Raw genomic sequence first — 21,556 nt, 5'->3', positions numbered from 1 at the left:
GCACCTGCGTCCGGGGGCTTCTCCCACACACCGCGGGGCCCGCAGCCGCAGCCCCTCGGCAGCCGCCGGCGCCCGGCCATGGGATGAACAGCACAGGACACAACGGGAAGGGCTGCGCCCGCCGCGCACGCGCACTGCGCCGGATGGTTAAAACTCACTGCGCCATCACCGCCGGAAAAACCCCTCCCCGGGGAGGGGGCGGCGGCGGCAGGACGGGGCGAGGCAAAGCGGGGCGCGCTGGCGGCTCTAGGTCGGCTCCCGTCCCGCGGCAGCGACCGGAAGAGCTCTCGTCCGCCACCTCGCCCCGTGACCAGCCGGGGCCGCCGCCGCCATTTCCAGAAGGTTCCAGCGACTGCAGCCCTAGAGGATGAACCGCTGTCCCCAGCAACCCGCCCTCGCGCATGCGCAATGGTTGCGCCCTATTCCCCCGTCCCGGCCCCGTCCGTCTGCAGCATCCCGCGAGCCCGCTATTTCCCGTCGCCCTGCGGGCGTCCGCGCCCGTCTCCTTCGGGATGGGGCCGGCACTGGGAACGGAGAGAAGCGGTGCGCTGCCCACCCCGCCCCGAGCGCTCCGTCGTTGGCAGCGGCACCGCTCGCCCGCGTCCCGTGCCCTGCGCGAGGCCCACGTGGGCGGCGCGCGGCCAATGGGAGCGCCGCTGGGAGGGGGGCGGGGGGAGCCGAGCGGCGGCGCGGGGTGTGAGGAGAGGAGGGAGGGGGAGAGGAAAGGAGGGAGAGAGAGAGAGAGGGAGGGAAGGAAGGAGGAAGGGAGAAAGAAGGGCGGGCGGGGTGTTTGCAATCCCCGGAGCCGCGGCTGAGCCTCAGCCCCTTGGCACTGCGGCTGGCACTCGCTGCCCTGCCCCATTCCCCGCGGCCGCGCCGTCCACAGAGACAGGAGGAGGAGGACGCGTCCCGCTGCCGCGCTCCCGGGAGAAGGTAAGGACTGGAGCGCACCTTCCCGGCGCACGGCGGGAACCCCCAGCCCCACCCGGTGCCCGCGGGGTGCCGCCCCCTTGTCGCTGAGCCCGGGGAGCGCCCCCCCGGTGCCCGCCTCGGCGGTGTCGCCGCTGCCGCCCGTGTCCCCCCGGGCAGCGGGCACCGCGCCTCCCGCCCGGCTCCGGCCGGCCGCGCTGTCAGCCCGTCAGCGCCGCGGCGGGAGCCATGGCCGCCGCTGTCACCGCCCGGCCCGCCGAGCCTGGCCCCTGCCCCGCCGCCCGGCGTGAGGGGCCCGCGGCTGCGGGAGGCAGGGCCGGCGACGTGCGAGTAAGACAGGGAGGCGGCACGGGCGAGCGGGGCGCGGGTGCCGAGCGCGGCATGGCAGGGTACACACGCATAGCGCACAGCACACATAACACACAGACACACACGCACATAGCCCGCACGCCCCGCCTCCGTGTCGGGAATTTCGGCTGCTCCCTGCAGCCTCGGGAGCTGCTCCGCCGGTGCCGGCCCCGCCGAGGCTGCCTGGCTTCTCGGCAGGATAACGCATTCCCTGCCTTCCCTGCCAGCGCCAGGCAGCGCCGATGTGGATGAAGCGCGGCAACTCGCGCTGCACAGGTGACAGCAGGCAACAAAGGAAGGGCAAGGAATGAGAGAATGCCAGGCTCGTTTCTTCATTCTAGTTCCCGTCAGACTCTCGGGGTACCATTGATAATATTAAGTCTTGTTTGGCTGTGTTTTCGTTTTGGTGGCAGGTTTTTTGGGGTGGATTTTTTTTTCCCCCCATAGACTATATATGAGATAGGGAATTAAAGGATTTTTTTTTCTTTTACTTTTAAGTCCCAAATAAAATAAATATTTTGCAGAATCACAGAATCAGTTTGGTTGTAAAAGACCTCTGAGGTTGCTGAGTCCAACCTGTGACTGAACACTATCGTGTCAAGTAGACCATAGCACTAAGTGCCATGTCCTGTCTTTCCTTAAACCCCCCCAGGGACCTTGATTCCATCGCCTCCCCGAGCAGCACATTACAATATCAGTATTTTATTTATTATCGGTATTATTAGCTAGAGCTCCTGTGGAAATTGCTCAGACGCTGTGAGTGTGTTCCATGCCTTTCTTCTGTGGCCCATGTGATATGGGAGAAGGGGAATCTTATGCCTCTGAATTACAAGGTAACTCATGGGATAAAACAAATCTTTAATGGAGAGAACTGAGTGCGTGGTGATGCTTATAGGAACAAAAACCTATTGGACAAATGTGGAGCAGTCCAAAGGTACTTAGGGTTCCAGGAAAAAATGGTCTAATCTTGGAATGCTAGGAAAGGGTGAGATCATCGTGTCTATAAGAAATCAGTAACTATTATTAAAATAATTCATGTTTATTGACAAGCCATGATTTGGAGGTTGGGGCCGCTTCCTTCTCTAATTTTGAAATAGCAAGGGTGTGTGGGTGTTTTTCAATGTACAAGTTGATGGTAGCTTGGTTGTCCTCAAATCTTGGTTACTGTAGGTAGGGGTATGGTGAGATGCTGTGCAGGTGCTGTGTAGCTGCCAGGAACCTGTGCTTTCTTTCCTTCTTCTGCTGTAATCTTTTGCTATTGTTTGCTGGGTAAAAGTCCCCAGAGCAACAGATCTTCAGCATTATCTGAGATGTCATGGTATTTCAGCTGTTCTTACTATTTGAGGTTTGTGCAGGTGTTGGGTGTCTCTTGCTTTTCTTCATTCTTTGAGATGGAAATTCAGCCGCTCTCCTGACCTTGTGACTTGATCAGCTGGGGACCTTAATCTCACTCTCTGTGAATTTAGTAGGTTTCTGTGCAAGCTTGAGAAATGGTCTGTTCAAAGAATGCTGTAGGGTTTGAGGTAGAGCGGAATATTTCTTTGGGAAGGTAATGGTGAACCCATTGACTGTCTATGTCTTTTTACACTCCACCTCCCCCCTTAGCAGTTCTACTTTTCTGTATGTGTCGTGCAAGCTAAAATGTCAAGGAGTACCAGTGTTTTTCTTGGCACTAGAGGACCATGACGACTTTCTTGTGGCAATGTCAGTTTTTCAGTGTGTGGTGTGAGAGTCCCTTTTCCTATTTCCTGGCTTTTCTGTAGTAATCACTCAGTTGATTAGAGAGCCTTTGGTTCTTTCCCAAAGATGACAGCTCAGTCTTACAAATATAAATATTTCTGCCTTTCTGTTGCCATCTCTTTGTGTGTTCTTCTCCCACCCAGTGGATTATTCAAAATCGTTTGTGAACCCAGACTACTACAGACATTAAAGCTTAGGACAGCTGTTGTGTAAGAAGGCAAGCCCCATGCCACAAACTGAAGTCTCTGTGCAGTTTCTTCCAACAGGCTTGCACAATAGGTGACTTCTTAGAGGAAAGGGCCTTTTAATAAGCAGGCTTGTGTGAAGCTTCTGTGTTTGTTTGCTTGGCATTAGTTGCAGGAGGTACTGCTATGTTACCATTTAACATAGGATTAAAAGCATACACTGAAAGTTGAATATCTATAAATCAGTGGTCACCGGTCATTCTCAAAACACAGTTTCTCTGCACCCTTAGATGTCTGTTTAAATTGCTAGAAACTCAATAAGCTAATACAGCTTTAACTTAACTAGGTAGAAGGTCCTGGGTATCCTTTTTAGTGGTAATACAGGTACCTAGAAATGACTGAGCTAGAACTTCTACCTCAATATTCAGATCTTCTTCCTTAGTATTGGGCATAAAGGCAGGAAAACAAATTGTATTTGTTGAACTAATTTACCATGTTTAGACAATCTTAGGCTGATGAAATTGCCTGAGAGACTAGTGCAGTTAGTCCTCTTTAAAACTGGAAAAAACTATTGATCACAAAATATGTAATGATTAACCTGCTACCACACTGTTAATATACACACTCAGAATAACCTACTTTTGACATTTTTTTGGGTCTTATCTTACAAAGTGGTGGGCTGGAGACAACTGTTTGGTGTTTCTTCTTTTCCGTGTTCTATTGCAGATGGAGTATTATAAATGTTGATTGGTCATTTAGTCTCCAAATCAAACTATTTTTTAACTACATCATTAGACTCTACTTAGACTCTAGTGACAGATGGTATGAAATAAATATTAGCACAGTCTCACTCTTGCATTTTGTGTTATTACACTGAATGATTTTATTAACAGAATAACAGAAGTCAGAGCTCTGCTGACATCTTAAGGTTTTTTCCTTGTCAGTTTGTTATTATTCCAGAAACTAGAAATGTCTTAAAAGTTCTTCTATAAGCTTATGGAGGCAGTTGAGGACCTTTATTGCCACCTTGCTAAAGGACTAAATATTCGTGTAGAGTCATGAAGCTCTTGAGAGTATGGTTTTTGCCTTAGTTTATTTTAGATTATTTTCCTGGATCTGATGAAGCGTCCTTATGTCTGCTGCAACTGCTTTTATCTTTCGCAAGCAACAAATGAATAAATGCTCCTCAGTTTCATGGCCTCTACACAGAGTGCTCTAGGTAGTGGTAATGTCACAAGAGGATTGATTTCACACTGGTTTATGTTAAGAAAAGCCATTAGCAACATTAGAGACAGAATTAGGGGCTATATTAGAGGCAAAAACTAAAAATGAACTCTGAGGAGGAAAACTATATATATTTTCTCCTCTGGTCCTGTCATCTGCTTTCTACCAATGAGTAGCTTACTGGAGATAGAGAGTATTGAAAAACATCTTTCCTTGCCTTATGTCTTACATCCATGAGATTGGAAAGCATCAGAGGTAGAAAGCACTTTCTCCTCTCCTTCCTGGGCTTTAGAATGTATTCAGTGTAACAAACCCCAAATAACCCTTACACATTTCCAATTGGTAGATCTTAAAAAGTTCCATTGTTTGATGACATTAGTATCATGCAGAAACGAGCTTGTGTGTAAAGACATTTCCAATGGTTTCCCTTCTATTTCCAAGCCTTTTGCATTAGTCCTGCTTAAGAGATGTCTGGCTGTCAAACCTTTTGAGCTCTGTTGACCAGTAACTTTCTTAGCTGGTCTGTGCCTACAGAAATGTCATCGTCTTGTTTGTTTTCTTCAGTATTGTGTACAGCAAACAACTATCAGAGAGAAACCAACTTTCTGTGGTGCTCTGTACTCTTCATCAACCTACTAATCTACGTTCTTATTACTAGTTTAATAATGAAGAGAAAATGGGCCTTCTATTTAGTGTTACTCTCTTTCATGTGTGCGGAATGCTAATCTATTCGTCTTTTGACTTCAGAAAGAAACAGGTGTCTTGACACCCCTTTTACCTTTTTTAAGCAAAATTTAAAAAATCCTGGGTTTTGTCTTGAAAATGACTGGTTCTTTGCTTTCCTGTCCCTTCGATTCTCCAGATGACACAGTAAAACTTCAATGAAACTTAACTGCAGTGCTCACTGTAGTTTTACAGCCCTAAATAGTTATACTTGTCTGCAAACAGTATTCTGCTTGTTCTCTGTTTCCACTCCATCTGTTCTCTCGCTGTCTCTTTTCTCCCAAAGAAAGATTCTTTCTGTAAAGGAGCTGATAGATGATTTTGTTGTTATTTTTGTGAGATTTGGTGGTGGCCAAGAGGTGGCAATAAAGCCTGTTGAATATGTTGCATGTCTTCACGATTTAGCCAGGACAAAAATCTCTGTCATCCAGTTGGGAATCCATGAGTAAGCCAAGCTTGATCTCTGTCCAGCATCTACTGCTTTAGATTTTTCTTATGAATGGTAGCATTCCAGCTACCTGCTTTACCTGTCCTGAAACCTGCTACAGCTGAAGGACTGTGAGTAGATGTTGGCAGTTCATCTGTTCTTAGGCTGTGAAGGACCTTTGTGTGTGTTTTCAGTAATGTTCTTTCTGGCAGTGCTGCAGATAAGTTGTGGGTTTTCTTCGTTTTAGATTGACACATTATCATTAGTTTCTGAAGATTTAAATAGAAATTACTGAGGTTCTAGTAATAATGTATGGCGTAGTTATGAAATCTCTTGTCTTGGAGATTTGTAGATTTCCAGAGGGAAATTAGATTCCTGTGGAAAGAGTTGAAAATTGTTTGGCAGTAGGTTTGGTTATCTTATGTTTGTCAAAGTACTGATAAAAAGGCTTTCAAGTTTATTCTGGTAGATTCTGCATATGCAATAGTCTTTCATAATTGAAAAAATACTTATTTAGCTACATCTTTAAGTAATAACCAGTAGCTCAAACCTGACGTTTACAACTCCACTTCTCCATGTAGTTTAAAGAATGTATCATATTAAGCTAAACTGTGCAGGTGTTTCCTTTGAACCCATAGCTCATCCTAAAAAAGACTCAAGAGGAAGCACCTGTGAACATTCAAGTTTATAGACCTGTAGATTAAAAGGGAGGACTAATGGATTTTGCAATAAGTGTCTTTGGCTCCTAAGAGCCAGAGTTCTTGGGCTAGCATATTTTTTTATTTCTTTGGCATAGATTTCCTCTTTGTAGAATCAAGGATCTCCTTTGTTTTGAGAGACTATTGAAAATAAAGGGCGATGCCTTCAGGCACTCCGGAAACTTATCTGTGTCTGATTCTAAGAGGCGAGGTTGTTTTTCCATGTGAATGTTTGTTTTGACACCTAGGTCTTTCCCTCAGTTGGAATATGATATTTGCATTCTACACAGTTGTCCCGGTATGGTTGGAGTGTGACACCCACACTCACAAGATACACTGGTTCTTCTGGCTGCCTGTGTGAGAATTTGTTAGAATAAATGCTGTCCTGACTACCTAGCATAAGTCCCTGGAGAATGCAGAAGGCACAAACCTTGTCCTATGCTTAACATGTCAGCAGGAGGAGAGAACAGCCCGTGGCCATCCTGCTGCTGAGGTAAAAGAACATCTGCATTTCTGATTCACAGGACAGAATCACAAACTAGCTGAGATCAGAAAGCCCATCTGACCCCGTCATCCACTCCTTCCCAGGCTCCCTGCAGGCTCAGCTAGAGCAGTGTGCTTATGGTCGTGACTAAGTTGAACCTGGAATTTGGCCCAATACTGCGAGTAAAATATTATGTTCTAACTTTAGTTAGTCTGGTGGGATTCCTTTCTGAACTTGCTGTTGAAGGCTTGAAGCATTATGAAGCTGTCAAACTTTTTTCTTATTGAAGTCTGTAATAGAACCTTTTTTCAGCTGTTGTAGTTAATGTGTTGTTCCTGACTAATTTAATTTTTAAGAGTCACAGCATGCATTCTTCTTGTACTGCCTGTGTGTGGTAGTCTTGTAAAGCTGTGCTACACAGCTTATATCTGTGCTCTACAGATTCTTAATTAAGGCATTTTAAAAAATAATTTTAATTACTAATTAGCTGGTTGTATAAGTAAGACTTCTTTGCACTTCATTTTGCCTGTTAAAAATATTTCTTTTTAAAGCAAGGCGAATCTATCTAAGTCTTCTGTACGTTACTTGTGCTATAACTTAATGGAAAAAGTCTCTTCCGGTGCTTGACTCTGAGTAAGCTTGTGAGTGAGAAACTGAAAGTGAAACAATCTTATTTTCTGTTGCCGAGGGAGAAATATGAAAAATAGCTGAAGTATAATTAGCAATAAGAGAACTTACTCAGAAATTAGTATTTGAATAGTGAGACCATCTGCAAAGGAACATAGTCCTTTTTTTGATTCTTTGGCATTCTTTAAAGAAGAAAAGCCATTATTTATTCTAGTCATTCTGTTTGTACTGGTTCTTTCTGTTTGTTTCTTTACAGTGATTCCTTGCGGAGCAACCAGCCTGTGTAAGAACAGTAATGTATCCTCCTTGAAAAGACAAAAGGCTAATTTTAGAATGGAGAAACGCACTTGAGACTAGTACAATGCTGACAAGTGTGCTTCAGATTCATCTTGAATTCTGGCACTGGTTCAGATCCTTACTGGCCCACATGAAGGAATGCTGTAGAAATAGTATAAGTGGTTCAGAAGGAATGATGCCTCTTGTAACTATGTGGGAGGCATTCCTGCCATATTGAAATGAGGGTTATGCCTGACTCCTGAAAGGAAGATTTCTCACCATTCTGGGAAAGGCAATGATTTGTTTGTTTCTGTTTGTTGATAATGCCAGGAGATAACCAGAGATCAGCTATTCCCAAACATTCATTTCTTACATCTCATCCTTCCCATTTTGTAGTAGGGAATGTGTATCTATGTGCGTGAAGAGAAGCTTCAACGCAGGTCTCTCAGAATCAGGGAGGAGTTTCTGCTTTTAAATAATTCTTAACCATACTTTAATGAAAATACCATCTGATTTATGTTATGCAGGTTCCACCAATTTCCAGCTTTTGTACTTTAAGCTGTTCAATTTTAAACAAGCTTTTTCATAAAATGTAAATGCTTTCAATGCGGCACTTTTCTTGGTTATTGAGAGGAAATTATATGATTGAATAGATAGTGGTAATGGTCTGCCTTTTTTTGCAAGATAATACTGACTTATTGATAAAGATTCTACAATTCCTGTGCAATCTGGGATGCCATTGTGATATCAAACATCCTGCTGTTTTAGGCTTTCCTAGAAAAAGTTGCCTTTTTCCAAGCCTGTGGTGAAAGTTATTAATTACTTAAGACTGTGGTTTTGCAAGTTCATCTGTAATATATGTATCCAATCTACACGCTTCACTATTAAGCAAGTCCACAGCCCTTCAAAAACTTCTCTGAAATAATAGAGAATTCCATAATCTTAAACTGGTAGAACTGCTGTTCTGAAAGTTTGCCCTGAATATAGACATCTGTACTATTTGTATATAAATCAGAGTACTTACTGTAAAGAGAGTTCCTTGGCCCTGTGTGTGCCTTTTACTAAACAACTAATATTTAGGATTTCAGACTTGTGAAACTATTTCTGTTCAAAAATTTAAAAAAGAACTCATAGTATTTGATCTTACTTTCTTGTTCCTTCAGGCATCTTCTCATCCCGTATTTTCCTATTTCAACTCTGTTTACACAGAATCTTTTTTAGGGATCCCTGTTGGAAAGCACTGCTCACCTGTTTCCAGGGTTGTGCCATCCTGTCTGTTCGGGCTGTGCTTGTCAATGTTGGTTTTTCACCCTAAATAACATTATATAAACAGATTAATTCTTAAGGCTTTTTTGTTGTTGTTGTTATGGTTTTTAAGTAAGGAAGGAGTTCAGCATCCTAGAAGGAAGCTGTACAAGACTCATCTGGGAAAATAATCCATCTCCTCCTTCCTTCTTTTGCTTTCTACCTCAGCACCTTCCAGGGCTTTGCTGGCAGTTTCTTGGTGTCTTCTTTTGGATGAGTCTTGATGCGGGTGGGTTTATGCAGGTTTAGGGTCCATGAATCTAAATAATTGAGTGTCCCATCCTTTGAAAGTTATCTTTTTGGTAGCTTGGTCTTCAATACTCAGTATACTGTTGTGAGATGTTAAAGTAAAGCCTACCACTTTTTTTTAATTCTTCCCTTTTTAGTTATCAATGTGGTAGAACTTTAAAGGTCATTTATAGATACCTGGGATCCTTCTTCTTTTCCTCTGTCATGTTCTGCTAGTAATTTTTAGGTCTTACATGCCAAACAATATTCAATTGGTTGACATAGCACCTGCAGGGATATTTTGACAAAATGTTAGTTTTTATGAATTTTCTGCAGTGCTTTGAAAAGACATAAACAGTAATTAATTCCATATGAGTTTAGAAGTGTGATACCAACAAACTGCTTTGATTTTTATTTTATTTTTTTTTTCGTAATCTTGATGTCTGGAGTGACATTTGCAGTGGGAGGATCTCAGAATCTGTTTGAGACTGGAAACTTCAGAGAAAGTAGAGGAAGGAAATGGGAGGAGTGTGTTGAAAAAGAAGTGATGCAAGTGCTTCTTGTCAGTATTTGCATGACTTCTTGCTGTGTTCTAGAGTGTGGCTAACCTTTACCTTCTGCTGTGCCAGAAATGCTGTCTGCTCTGTATTAGAACAGCACTGCTCATTTGCCCTGCTGTACACAGCAGAATTGCATCATGAGTGGATGGGTTTTTGGTTGATATTCCACTTTAAATGATAAACTGTATGAATCTCTGGGGTTAAATGCATTTGTGCAGTTAGGCTACTGCTCCACGAAGAGTCCTGTGGCAGAAGCTGGAATAAGTTCTCTAACTTAGGAGAAGGTTACAGGATGAGAGGGTCCATGTTGAAGCAAGCTGAACACTGACCCTGCAAATTATCTATTTTCAGCTCGTTTAGGAGTTTGTGTGAGCACATAAGTGTTTCCCTCACATGGGGATATCTACTTTGAGACTGACCTTTTTCCTTCTGCAGTGGTAGGAAAGAGTGGTTGCTTGCAGAAGTTGAAAATAAAGTCAATAGTAGCTATGGTTTAACCAAGTATTAAGTGCTATCTAATGCAAAATAATCTGAAAAATAAAGTCTTTGATGTTACAAGTGTGTCAAATTGGTCAAACTCCTCACTTCATTTTTTCTTCCTTTCATTATTTCTGTCAACCTAATTTGCCGTCTGTAAAATGAAGGAAATAATGCATTTTTATCTTCCAGCAGTATTGTGAAAATAAATTATTATTTGTGAAGGGAGATGGACCACTCCTTGTTTTGATTTATGAATATTTCTTTGGAGTTGTCTGGGATAGGTGCTGCGTTTTATTTAGGATGTTGTTGGGGTTTGGAGTTGTTTTGGTTTTTTTCTTTTTTAATTTCTTTACTTTAAGAAGGTAGAAATCAGGACAAGCTGAAATAGCAGAAATTGTGTTAAGAGTGAGAAATAGATTGTCTTTCTATAGGAGCAGGTGAAGCCACTTGCTGCAGCTTTTTGTGGTCATTGGTTCCTCAGAACTTAACCAGGTTGTCAGTATGTTGGTTTTCATTCTGACAGGTGGGCTTGGGAATTTTAGTTGAGAATTGGTAAGGCAGGAAATGTCCAACTTACTCCAGTAAAAGTTTCAGTTCTTACTTGGTTGACTTATTTAATATAACATAGTTGAAGAAAACCTTTGGAAAGATGGGCAGAGGTATTTCTAATGACAAGCTGTGACATGAAAGAGGAGTCATCTCTTGCTCAGATACAGCTGTTACTGCAGCATGATCTCTCTAATGAACCATATGTATGAACCCATAGTACCTTTAAACTTCCATCTCAAAGACATACTGGGATGTGGTGTTTTCAGTCAGTGAATAGGATTTTGTTAATTAAATCTTGGGCCAAAGTTTTTTCTTCTTTTACAGTGTGGTGCTTGTGAAATGTTGCTGCATGATTTATAGGTGCCTACAGTTAGTACAGTTAGGAAGTTTTGTACTTTGCCTTTTTTTTTTTTTTTTTTAAACTGTGTTTTTCTGCTCAAATAACAAACTCAACCTGGTCTGTGTAAAGTTCAACTAAAGCTGAAAATGTCTGACTGACTAGATAACTGAGAAACTTAAATTGACCTCTAAATGTCTCTTCACCTCAACTATTCTTCAATTCTATGTACTACAAAGTTCCTGTATTCTCTGATAAGCTTGTGTTTACTTAAAATAACAGAGGAGAAAAATCTTACTAAAGGTTAATTAGAAAGCTATAGATACCATCGTGCTCTTTAATTGAGAGTATTTGTTATAAAGAAGTTGACAAGTCTAGGTGCTACTACTGCCACAGAAATAAATTGAAGAGCATTGTGAAATCTGTGGAACTTGACACTTGAAACCAAGCACGGGTAAACTCAGGCTCTTAAAATAGGGATTATCTGTAGGAGCCCAAGGTCCTATGTAGGCAAGTGCAACAAAACCACTGCAAAGGTTTTGTTTGTTTTCTGCATAGGAAAGAGTTGTATGTCCTCTCTTTTTTTTTTTTTTTTTTTTTTTTTTTTTTTTTTTTTTTTCTTCCTAGTAGAAATTCTTAGACTATGAGATACATTCCTTATTTTTGGTAGGAAGCAGTGGTGAGTTCCAGCTGAAGTATTGGAAAATCTTGCTGCCTGAGTGCTGGCTGTTTTTTAGGGACTTCATTCTACCCCTGTATAGTGTAGTCTTGTAGGCCTGCAATGAGTAGGTACTTCAGAGTATATTAAAAGCTGTTCTGGAGATTGTGAGTAGTCGTTGCCCATGCCTGTTTTGCTGTTATACTTTATTTTATAAAGGACACCTATATAAAATGGAGTTCAGCTAAGTAGTTTATTTTGCTTATTGCAGAAAAATTTGTGCAATTCTTATGTTAGGGTCTTGGTATCTGAACATTTCAAATTGAAATGTGGGAATGCTCTCTGATAGGACAATTAGTCTGTTCTGTCTGTTAGCTACTATCTGAGGAGTCTCAAAAAAAAAATATATATATATAAAAATAAATAATTTGTCTCATGGCACATATTTTTGAAATGCATGTTTATTAGGCTGATGCTTTGTTCTCTTCAATTTTTTTTTTAATATATCCACTAAAATCTGGTAGGGCAAACTGCTGCAGGGGAGAGGTAAGGCACTGTTTCTGAGATTGCACAGCAGGTATAGCAAAGGAGTAGAACTAATCCCAGCATTGCATGTTCTATCCACAGAGTTGTCTCAAGTATTGTGCAAATCTTAAAGAAAAACTGTAACAAAAAAGGATCTCTCACTTCTGTACCAAGAATGTTTTGTCATATTTTTATCGTCAAATGCTGTAAAATCTGCCAAATTTGTGACTCATGTCCATGCTGGGTATACTGCATTTGCACTTAATACAGCAACAGACTGTTGCCTTAGGCACATTAGTTTGAGACTGTGTTGGAGCTTAGTTCTTTCATCATAACCCTGACACTGGAATGTGCATGCACTGAACCGTTGCAATTGTGTGAAGAGACCTTGTGAATATTTTCCAAATAAAAATGTTCTTGTCACCTTTCATCTGCAAAAGCCACTGCGTGTATCATTCAGACAAGTGTTCTCTCTGACATACTAAATTGCTGTGCTACCTAAAGCCAGTAGTGGTTAGTAGTTTATTTGCTGGTTACTGCCAGAGAACTGAATTGTGAGTACAATGAGACACCATGGAGTGCAGGGGAAAAAGAACCTGGTAAATTGTTCTGTTCATTGTATTTGAAGGTATTATAGTGGGTACCATATACAGGAAGTGGTGATGGTAAAAATATAATCTCAAATAGTACAATGTACACAAAAGGCCTTTTATTTAATCTTTTCATATGCAGAAAGTATTTTCCTTTGATCTTGTAAAGAATAATATTGTTCCAGCCTGCAGCAGGAGGCAGGCTTGCCAGTAGGGATGTAGTGCAGTGTATATTTAGTCCATTATAGCTGCATATATCTAATGTAGTATCAGCCTCTTAGAAAAAATGTTTTACACTCTGGATTTTGTACCTATTCTACTTTAACATCCCGACAGTTAAAATATTCCCTAATGCTACTTAGCAGTAATATGTGCTGGACTACAGCAGCTCCCTCCATTGCTAAATGACTGAGAGGAAGTCTTTTGGGGAGGATCCATGTAATACTGTTTTTATAGGACTTGCACAAGAAACCTAAAACTATTTCTGCTCAAATAAAGCCTTTAATGCCCTCTTCAGTGTCTTCATTGTAAAGATCAAATAAACTGATCTAATGATTATAGAATAGCTGTGTTGATACAGTTTTTTTCAATGAAGACCTTGGTACAGATGTTTTCCTGGCTGCAGTCACTGAAATTTTAACCTTTCAGAACAGTATTTTGTATAATGTGCTGATGAGATTTTTAAGCACTTGCACTTGGCAGTGTTCCATCCTTTACCATCATTTTGATATTTTCATGAGACATCAGCAATGTTTGAGACTTCATTTCTGCAAGTATGTCTGTCCAAGGATGTAGTGAAAAATGGACCAGAGGGATAAGCTGGTCATTCTCCATATAAACAAAAAGGATATTGAACACTTGTCCTTTTTTACAAGGCATAGAAATGGCAAGACTAAAGGCTTCTGGTTTGTGTTCTGTAACACAGAAAAAAGTATTCTGAGGAAAAAATATTTGTGTGATGATCATGGAGTCCCTTGTGCTTTTCTCCCAGAGACAATCCCTTCTTAACATTGTCCTCTCAAGTCTCTCTCTCTCCACTGCCTCTTGTCACAGTCACGTTATGTCATTTGGCTAATCTGAAGCTTTAGGCTTATTTCTCTGTGTGAGAGATACTCGGTAAAAATACAGACGACTGTTCTTCTTGTAGATATGGTGTTTAAATTGCAACCCAGAAAAGCCTGGCCTACTGGACTTCACTGCCCTCCTGTGTGTTGTAGCCTGAATGGCCTCTTTCCTTACAGTACCAAATTGCTGGTCATGTATCTCTTAGCACACCCCCAGCCTCTCACTGAAATACCCTGAATAATCTCTTGTTCTTTTTTCTTACTGGATGCTGTAGGTGAAGAGGTAGATGCTGATCTGATAACACATTCATTTACCAGGAGCCATTTTGTTGTGTAGCAGTTGGCGCTGGTTGAGTAACTGTGTGTAGAAGCACAGAGTTCCATAAGAAGAAAATAATTGGCAGTGCTGTTACATCTCCCATCACACGTTTCATTTAGCATTAATAATTAGTTAACCTCTCTTTTGGAAAGAAACCACTTCTTTGAGCTGTTTGCTGAAGGATGCTTTTGTTGTGAAATAAAATACTGAAGTCATTTGCCCTTTCCTGATAAGAAGAAAAAAGAACACAGTGTGTTAAACTTAGTTAAATGAACATCTTTTTGCTAAAGCTCTTCTTCTTACAGGATTTAAAAATACCAGATTTCTGTAGCTATTTGGTCCTTTGTACTATACCCATTCCCTTTCTCCCAGTGTGTTAACCTCATCTGTCTTTGACACACTCCCACCAGAATGCAGATAACATTTGGTATGGCTAGGCGTGAGCTACCTACATACTTCTTAATTAGCCAGTGTGTACATACGGGTTGGCCAGCTGGCTTTCTCTGAACAGAATATGTAATGTTGGCTTTTGCCTGCCTTTCCCTCAGTTCAGCTGTTCTTAGACATCTCTCTTGTACTCATCCACTAACTTTCTTTTTTTCTTTCGGTAGACTCTTGAAAGCTTTGAGATCTAGATCATACCAGTCATTTCAAAATAAACTTGAAAGAGACAAATTTCTAGGAGCTGGGAAGGAGATTGTTAGGAGAAAATCAAGTCAGTCTTAGTTTAAATCAGTGACTATCCTCTCTCGTAACTGTAGTTGAGTTTGCAATGTGTAGTGTTTTCAGAGCTTGATTCCTCATGATTTAAGCTGAGAGATGTGTTTAGGAATTTGTTGAATATGCTCCAAACTTTAATATGCATTTAGTACATGGAACTGCACTAGAAGTAGTCCAGAGCAAATCTGGTAAATGTGACTAGTGTAAATTTGGTATTTTTGTTACCAGCTGTTCCATTCTGCAAATTTGCTCTTGAGAATTCTTTACTTCTTGCTAATTTAGATGTAGCCATAGTTGTTATTTTCAGTATTTAATTTCCTTAAAACATTCTGAAGCATTCCTGTCAACTATTTATAGCAGAAATTTGGTATAGTTGATTCACTGTTTCCCAGTCTGCAGTAAATCCTTATTGAAAGAGAGGGATTTTTGTTTGTTTTTTTGTTTTTCTTCTTCCCTGCAGATGAAGTAAGATATGGGAAATACGGGAAAGCAGAGGTAGTTGAGAAGATTGCCTTACTCTAGACCTCTGCTACTCGTTTTTCACATTTTTAGATGCAAATGCTTTCTATAGCAGGAGGGTAGATGCAGTGTCTTGGGAATTAACTCAGCTATTGATATTCTTATAGTAGGTTAATCTTGTGCCCCCTTGCTTTGATATACTACTACCAGTCAGCTGACCTTCAAGATCAGCTGTATAACAGGGCTACCAAAAAAAAAACCTTCCGAAAGCATCCTAACATTTTGCTGTAGGTGTTGCAGGGAAGACACTCTGAACCAGAAAGGAAACAAGTAGTTCAGTGAACACCAGAACTAATGATGCTTAATTTCTTAGCAATTTGTGTCCTGTGGTCGACTGACTCTGATAATGTGCAGTTCTCAAATGAAACTTCCGCCATAACTAAGAGAAAAAGGGAAAGTGGTTTACAAAGGCCATCTCATGTGGAGTTTTCTTACAGGCAGTGTCATGAAGCTCATATTGAAGGCTTCCCATGGAAAAAAATGGTGATGGAATACTATTGTTATGCTTATTATCCACTGGCCACTTTTTCCCATAAATTTTGTAAGTGCTTAATATATTTGAAAATTGCTGCTGCTATCAAATTTAAAGAAAATTCATCTACAGTCTTGGAAAGTCATTAGTGAATCATACATTGCACCTGACACAAACATGTGGGCCTTAATTTCTTAGAAGACCAGGCTGATAGATGTGAAGGAGTGAAATGACAGTGGCAGCAGCACCGTTGTAGTACTGCATGAATTCCCTGGGTTTTTGTATAAGTAAAGACAAGCTTTTTCCATCAGTGCTAGATGTAAGCTTATACAAATTAATACAGTAACTTGTTGGCATTAGAGTTTTAATATCACTGATTTTCTATAGCTAATTATATCTGAAATTCTGGTGGATGGCAGGATTTCTTTGGGGATTGTTTTTTTATATCCAGGGGGTTTTTATATTAAGTAATCCAAGTGTTTTATGTCACTTCCTGTAGATCTGTCTAACTGCTTACCTTTGTTACTTCAAGGAAAAAATAGAATTTTTAGTTTCTTAGTTGAAAAATGACTGAGAGAAGAGTTCAACAGTATTTCCAGTACTATGACTCATGATTGGTAATGAATGTGCAGGAAAGGTATCCAAACATAAAATAAGAATATCTGATTTTTACACATACAGAGAAGTTTCTTTAGTAGGAAGCAGATTCTGTTTTAGTGAAAAGCTTGAAATCAGTTTGTTTGAGAGAAAGCACAGCTGTCTGTGCCTGTGTGTCACATGAAAAGTGAGGACACTGCTTGTTGTGACAGAGGAGAATAATTTGAATGTAGAGAGTTTTAACTTCTAATTTAGGGTTCTGGTGATATAAAACGTGCCATCAATATTGTCTAATAAACCAGTAATTGCATTAAGAAATGGCTCTGAGGAAAACTCAAAGCAGACAGATCTAGATTTCCCGGGAAGACCCTGTGAATGTTCTGCATTTGCACTATGAATGCAAACATTTGTGTTTAGAACTTGAATTGAAATGGCATTGAACTCCAGACAAATGGAAATGAATTATTAAAATGTCAGTAAAATCACTTCTTCAGCAGAAGTTTTTGTTGTTACATACACTATGTAATCACCAGTTGAATAGTTTGCCTAATTTCTGGGCTACTATAGTGATATTTTAGTAGTTTTTAAACTATTTGTTAAACTACCCTTTATGAAAAATATTTATTCTCAAATGTGTGAAGCATTTATGTCTGGTTTAAATTTTGCACAGCAAAATGATAGTGACAGTGATTGTGCAGTGATTGTGCAATAGCAATCTGGTACTTGAAGCACTTTATGGAAATTGTGCTGTTTGTTAGTCTTACGGTGCGGTGGTTCTGCTTTGATAATCCAGTATGTGACACTCAGTTTTAATGAACTTCTAAAGCAGTTTTTTTTCCAAAATATATCTGACTTGGGTGAAGAATTTCATGAGTTCATCTTTATTTTTGATCACAAAATCACAGAATGGGTCAGGTTGGGAGGGACCACAGTGATCATCTGCTCCAACCTCCCAGCTCCAGCAGGGTCATCCCAGAGCACATGGCACAGGATTGTGTCCAGAGGATTTTTGAATACTTCCAGTGAGGGAGACTCCGTAGCCTCTCTGGGTGATCTGTCCCAGTGCTCGGTCACCTGCACAGTAAAGTTCTTCTCATGTTTAGGTGGAGCTTCCTGCACACCTGTTTGTGCCTGTCGATCGTTTGGTAAAGAAAATTTAAACATCCTATGCTTTCTGTTTTCATTTACTTCTATTTGTATATTAAGCTAACTGTATTATTAAAAATACCTTTGATTGAAATCCATTTTGAAGGTGTTTTCATAATCCTCTTCCCCCATACAACACTTGAGGCTGGTTTTTTTTTGTTGTTCTACCATTTTAAAAAATAAACTGTTGCTGTCCAGGTAAGACATGCAGGGAGGCCAAGCCTTCTGTGAGGGGCAGCTGTTGTTCAGTTCATGTGTTTTAGTGCCTGCAGGTAAGGCAAATGAGATCAAGGGAGCCAAGCCTGAGCTAATAAATTTTACTAAACTCATGAAGTTTGGCTTCTTGCTCTCATGCACCAGGGAATGGCATATGAAACCAGGAAAGGAAGAGAAGCAAAGCTGGAATGGAGGTAGTTTTAGAGAGCCAGGTAGCAGTAAAAAAGGAAGGAAAGGAAATATCAGCATGTGCAATGAGAAACATCCTGATTAAAATAATAAAACTTTGACCTGTTGATTTTTTTTCTAGTGGTTGTAATCATGATATATACAATGGGAATTGTTACAAGTGAAACTTGCAGAGAGGATTTGAGAGGCTAAATGAGCAAAAGCAGATTTATGCCTTGTCACTTTTTAAACCCATGGAAACATGTTTGTTACTATGGTAATACACTATGTTTGGTCTAATCAGCACAGTAGTATTCTGTGAAGATAGTAACTTGTTGCTTCTTTTAGGATTAAGGAAAGTTTTTTGTAAATTACAGGAAACTCAGTTTAATGTTTCTTTCTTTTCTTTGAACTGATAACCATTTTTTGTTCCTGCAGCTGTTATAAAAAGCAATTAAAAACAAAAGGCTAACCGTGTACTTTGATGTTCATTAAAATTGAACAATTACTTTCTGTGTCAGTAGGGCTGAATAAATCCTGTTAACACTCCACAAATGAAGGTCATATACTAATGTTTCTTTTGTCTTAGGTAAGAGTAGAACAGTATGAGTTTCATAACATTGTATCATGTATCCTAGCGGAGACGAGGTTCTGGTTATAGAGTGTGAGATTGTTGCTAATTAATCTCTTCTTGTTTTTCATAAGCTTGTGGTTAGTGTTTAAAAAAACCCAATAAAACAAAACACTTCCTCAGGTGTAGGGGAAAAGGAGGAAAACAACAGATTTTAGTGGAACACTTCCTACCTCTCTGTCTCAAGGATTTAGCTTTTTGAACTTTTCTTCCCCTTTTATTCTGGAAGATTAAGAAAGTAGCATGCTACATTGTTGTATACAACAGTATTAGTCTTCGACAAATATTCCGATTTTTCGTAGTTTAAACCTTGTGGAGGATGGATGTGTGGGAGGGATGTAGAAATTTGTTTGGATGTCAGCATCTCATGTCAGGTGTAGTGTGCAAAATGGTTTTATCAAATTCATCTGCACCTGATTTGTTGTCAGTTAACTGTTTCAAACCAAAGTAGTGGCCATAGTCCTAAAACAGCAACAAATTCTCTGTGTGATGATCCCAAAATTTTAATGGTAAAGCAACAGTAGAAGTGTTGCACCTGAAGTGATGACTTGATCAGGCATAAAGTTATGACAGCTCAGTAAGATTGTGATCATGTAAGTACTTGTAACAAAATACATCAACTCAAAAAGACCCATAAAAAGTCACCAGCTCTAAAGTGCTGTCAAATGCAGTTTTACCTTTTAATGTGACCTTTCCTCTCAGCCATTCTTACAAAAAGGGTGGCTCTTCCTTCTGTTTAAGAGGCAAGTCAGACCTCTTCCACTGTGTGAATCTGTAATGACACTTGTTTGGTATACAATGAAGATGAAAAACTACGCAGCTCTTGGATCTTTATATAGATATATCTGTCTCTAGTGGTGGCTTATGTAATTGATTTGATAGACAGTGGAAATTGAGGTTTCTAGTTCCAGGTTTAAGCTTCAGAAGATTTTTTTTCTAACAGGCATCTCTTGATCTGACAGATAAAAAATTACAAAAGCATTCTTCCCATACTTCCAAGAATATACAATATTTCAGTTTCTTAGGCTAGAAAGCCTAATTTCTCTTTCCAGTGTTTCTAGAAACCTTGTTCATCTTTCTAAGCCTTAGGACATTTAACACGAAGTGAGATATTGAACCTATTAAAGTAGCCAGAAATGTTCAGTCTTCCAAAAAGGTAAGCTAGAGGGATGAGGCAGTTTAGCAGCTGACTTGGTGCTTTTTTCATGACACCATCTCCAGCATCAACAGTGTTAGACCTTTTGGGGTTTTGCCCCAAGGTTTGAGCTGCATGTGAGGACGATGCTTGAAGCCAGGTGTCATTATTAGTCATCTTTTTTTGGGGTACTATTCAGCTCTGCTACCATCTGCAGGAACATTTGTCCTGAAATGACACTGCAGTGTGTATATTTATGTAATGTTGTTTGTTTGTTTTTCAGACACAGGATGAACCCACTGATACAAGCTACAACTAGCTAAACAGCTATAAAATGCCCAAATTTGGGTCTACAAAAACAGTTCAAGTTGAAAATTCTGACAGCAATAGCACCATGGTGGAAAAAACAACTGCAAGAAAGGTAAAAGTCATATCAATGCTCATTTAGTTTCAGTAAAATGAAGCATATTTCATTATTTTTGTTGCTGTAATTGGAAGAAATAAATATGAGTCTTTGTTCTGATATATTCAGTATTGAAAAAAGCTATATATTTTTACATTAATTTAACTGTAAGTTAAACTGTGGGACAGAATTCAACTTCTGTTGTAACTTGCAAGTTAATTTAAAAGGAAGGTGGATGCTTTGGTTTTATTTGTTGTAAGTTAGCGTATAGTCCCCATATCTTAGCTAATGTGAAGTTTTCATGTACTCGGAAGAACAACAATCCATATTTTATTTTATTTTACAGTGTGTTACTCTCTGTAGCGAATACAAAACATTTGTGAAGGCCTGTGACAGAGCACAGACCAAAGAAAAACAGTGGTTTCCAATATTCCTTTATAACACCGGAACTTGTTCTCTGCATGAGGGAGGACTTAAAAGCCAAATGCTGCTCAGAGCTTAAGAGTAGCTCCTGTACAAGGGAGACCCATCTAAAAGTTGTACAGTCCATTTTTGAGTGTTGGGGAATGAAGGAATATGGAAAGTCTAGTCATGTTGAAGGGTGGTTTGTTGTTTATAAATACGAAGTATCCCATGATTTTTGGAGTTCTGGAGACAAGTTTCAAATCATCCAGTTCTCCAATTTGTCTGCCTAGTACACTTGTACAATAGACCACGGGTTTATCTGTGCTACTAATGTGTAACAGGAACTGGAATACTACTCAGCATTGAGAATGATGAGTGACATGTGTATTGCCCTAAGGAGAGAGGATTTGTTTCACAACAATCTTTAGAACTGTCTTCCTTAAAAAAGGGTTTTGTGTGTGTATGTGGTCGTACTTACCCTTTTGTCAAAATCTGTATTCTCTGCAAGACCATTTGACAAATGGATATAATGCAGGAAGAGGTTAAAAAACAGGAAAAGATAAGATGATTCAGCATCTACTTGTAACTTTTTGTCTTCCAAAAACATTCGTAGAAACCTTTAGACCTTTTTGTTTCATTGGTCCAAGTGAAGTGAGCCAAAGGTAACTTTTTCTGCTCGCTCTGATGAATTACTTAAATAAGAAGAGGAAGGTAACAGAGTAAAATGGGGAAAGGAAATTGGCTTACTAGTAAAAGGAATGTTGGGTTTTCTTTCTTTTTTCTATTTATTCTGGTCCTTCTTTGGTAGCTGATCAAGTTTATTTAAGTGTCATTTAGTAATTTAAGGAAAGAGTAGGGAATGGAAGT

The 21,556-nt window shown here is 40.1% G+C and overlaps 1 protein-coding gene across 1 annotated transcript in view; it reads left to right on the top strand.

Moving 5' to 3' along the window:
- Positions 1–749: 749 nt before the first annotated feature.
- Positions 750–21,556, top strand: part of ANKRD12 (ankyrin repeat domain 12) — a 58,830-nt gene continuing 38,023 nt past the window's right edge. Inside the window, exons 1-2 of the mRNA XM_066329057.1 lie at positions 750–933; positions 20,165–20,302. Coding sequence (XP_066185154.1) covers positions 20,216–20,302 — 87 coding nt within the window. The 5' untranslated portion in view covers positions 750–933; positions 20,165–20,215. The remainder of the gene's footprint in view (positions 934–20,164; positions 20,303–21,556) is intronic.

This window comes from Sylvia atricapilla, chromosome 1, assembly GCF_009819655.1.
Source record: "Sylvia atricapilla isolate bSylAtr1 chromosome 1, bSylAtr1.pri, whole genome shotgun sequence".
Lineage (NCBI taxonomy): Eukaryota > Metazoa > Chordata > Aves > Passeriformes > Sylviidae > Sylvia > Sylvia atricapilla.
The sequence above is the reverse complement of the archived record's forward strand: the minus strand, read 5'-3'. Positions and strand labels throughout refer to the sequence as shown.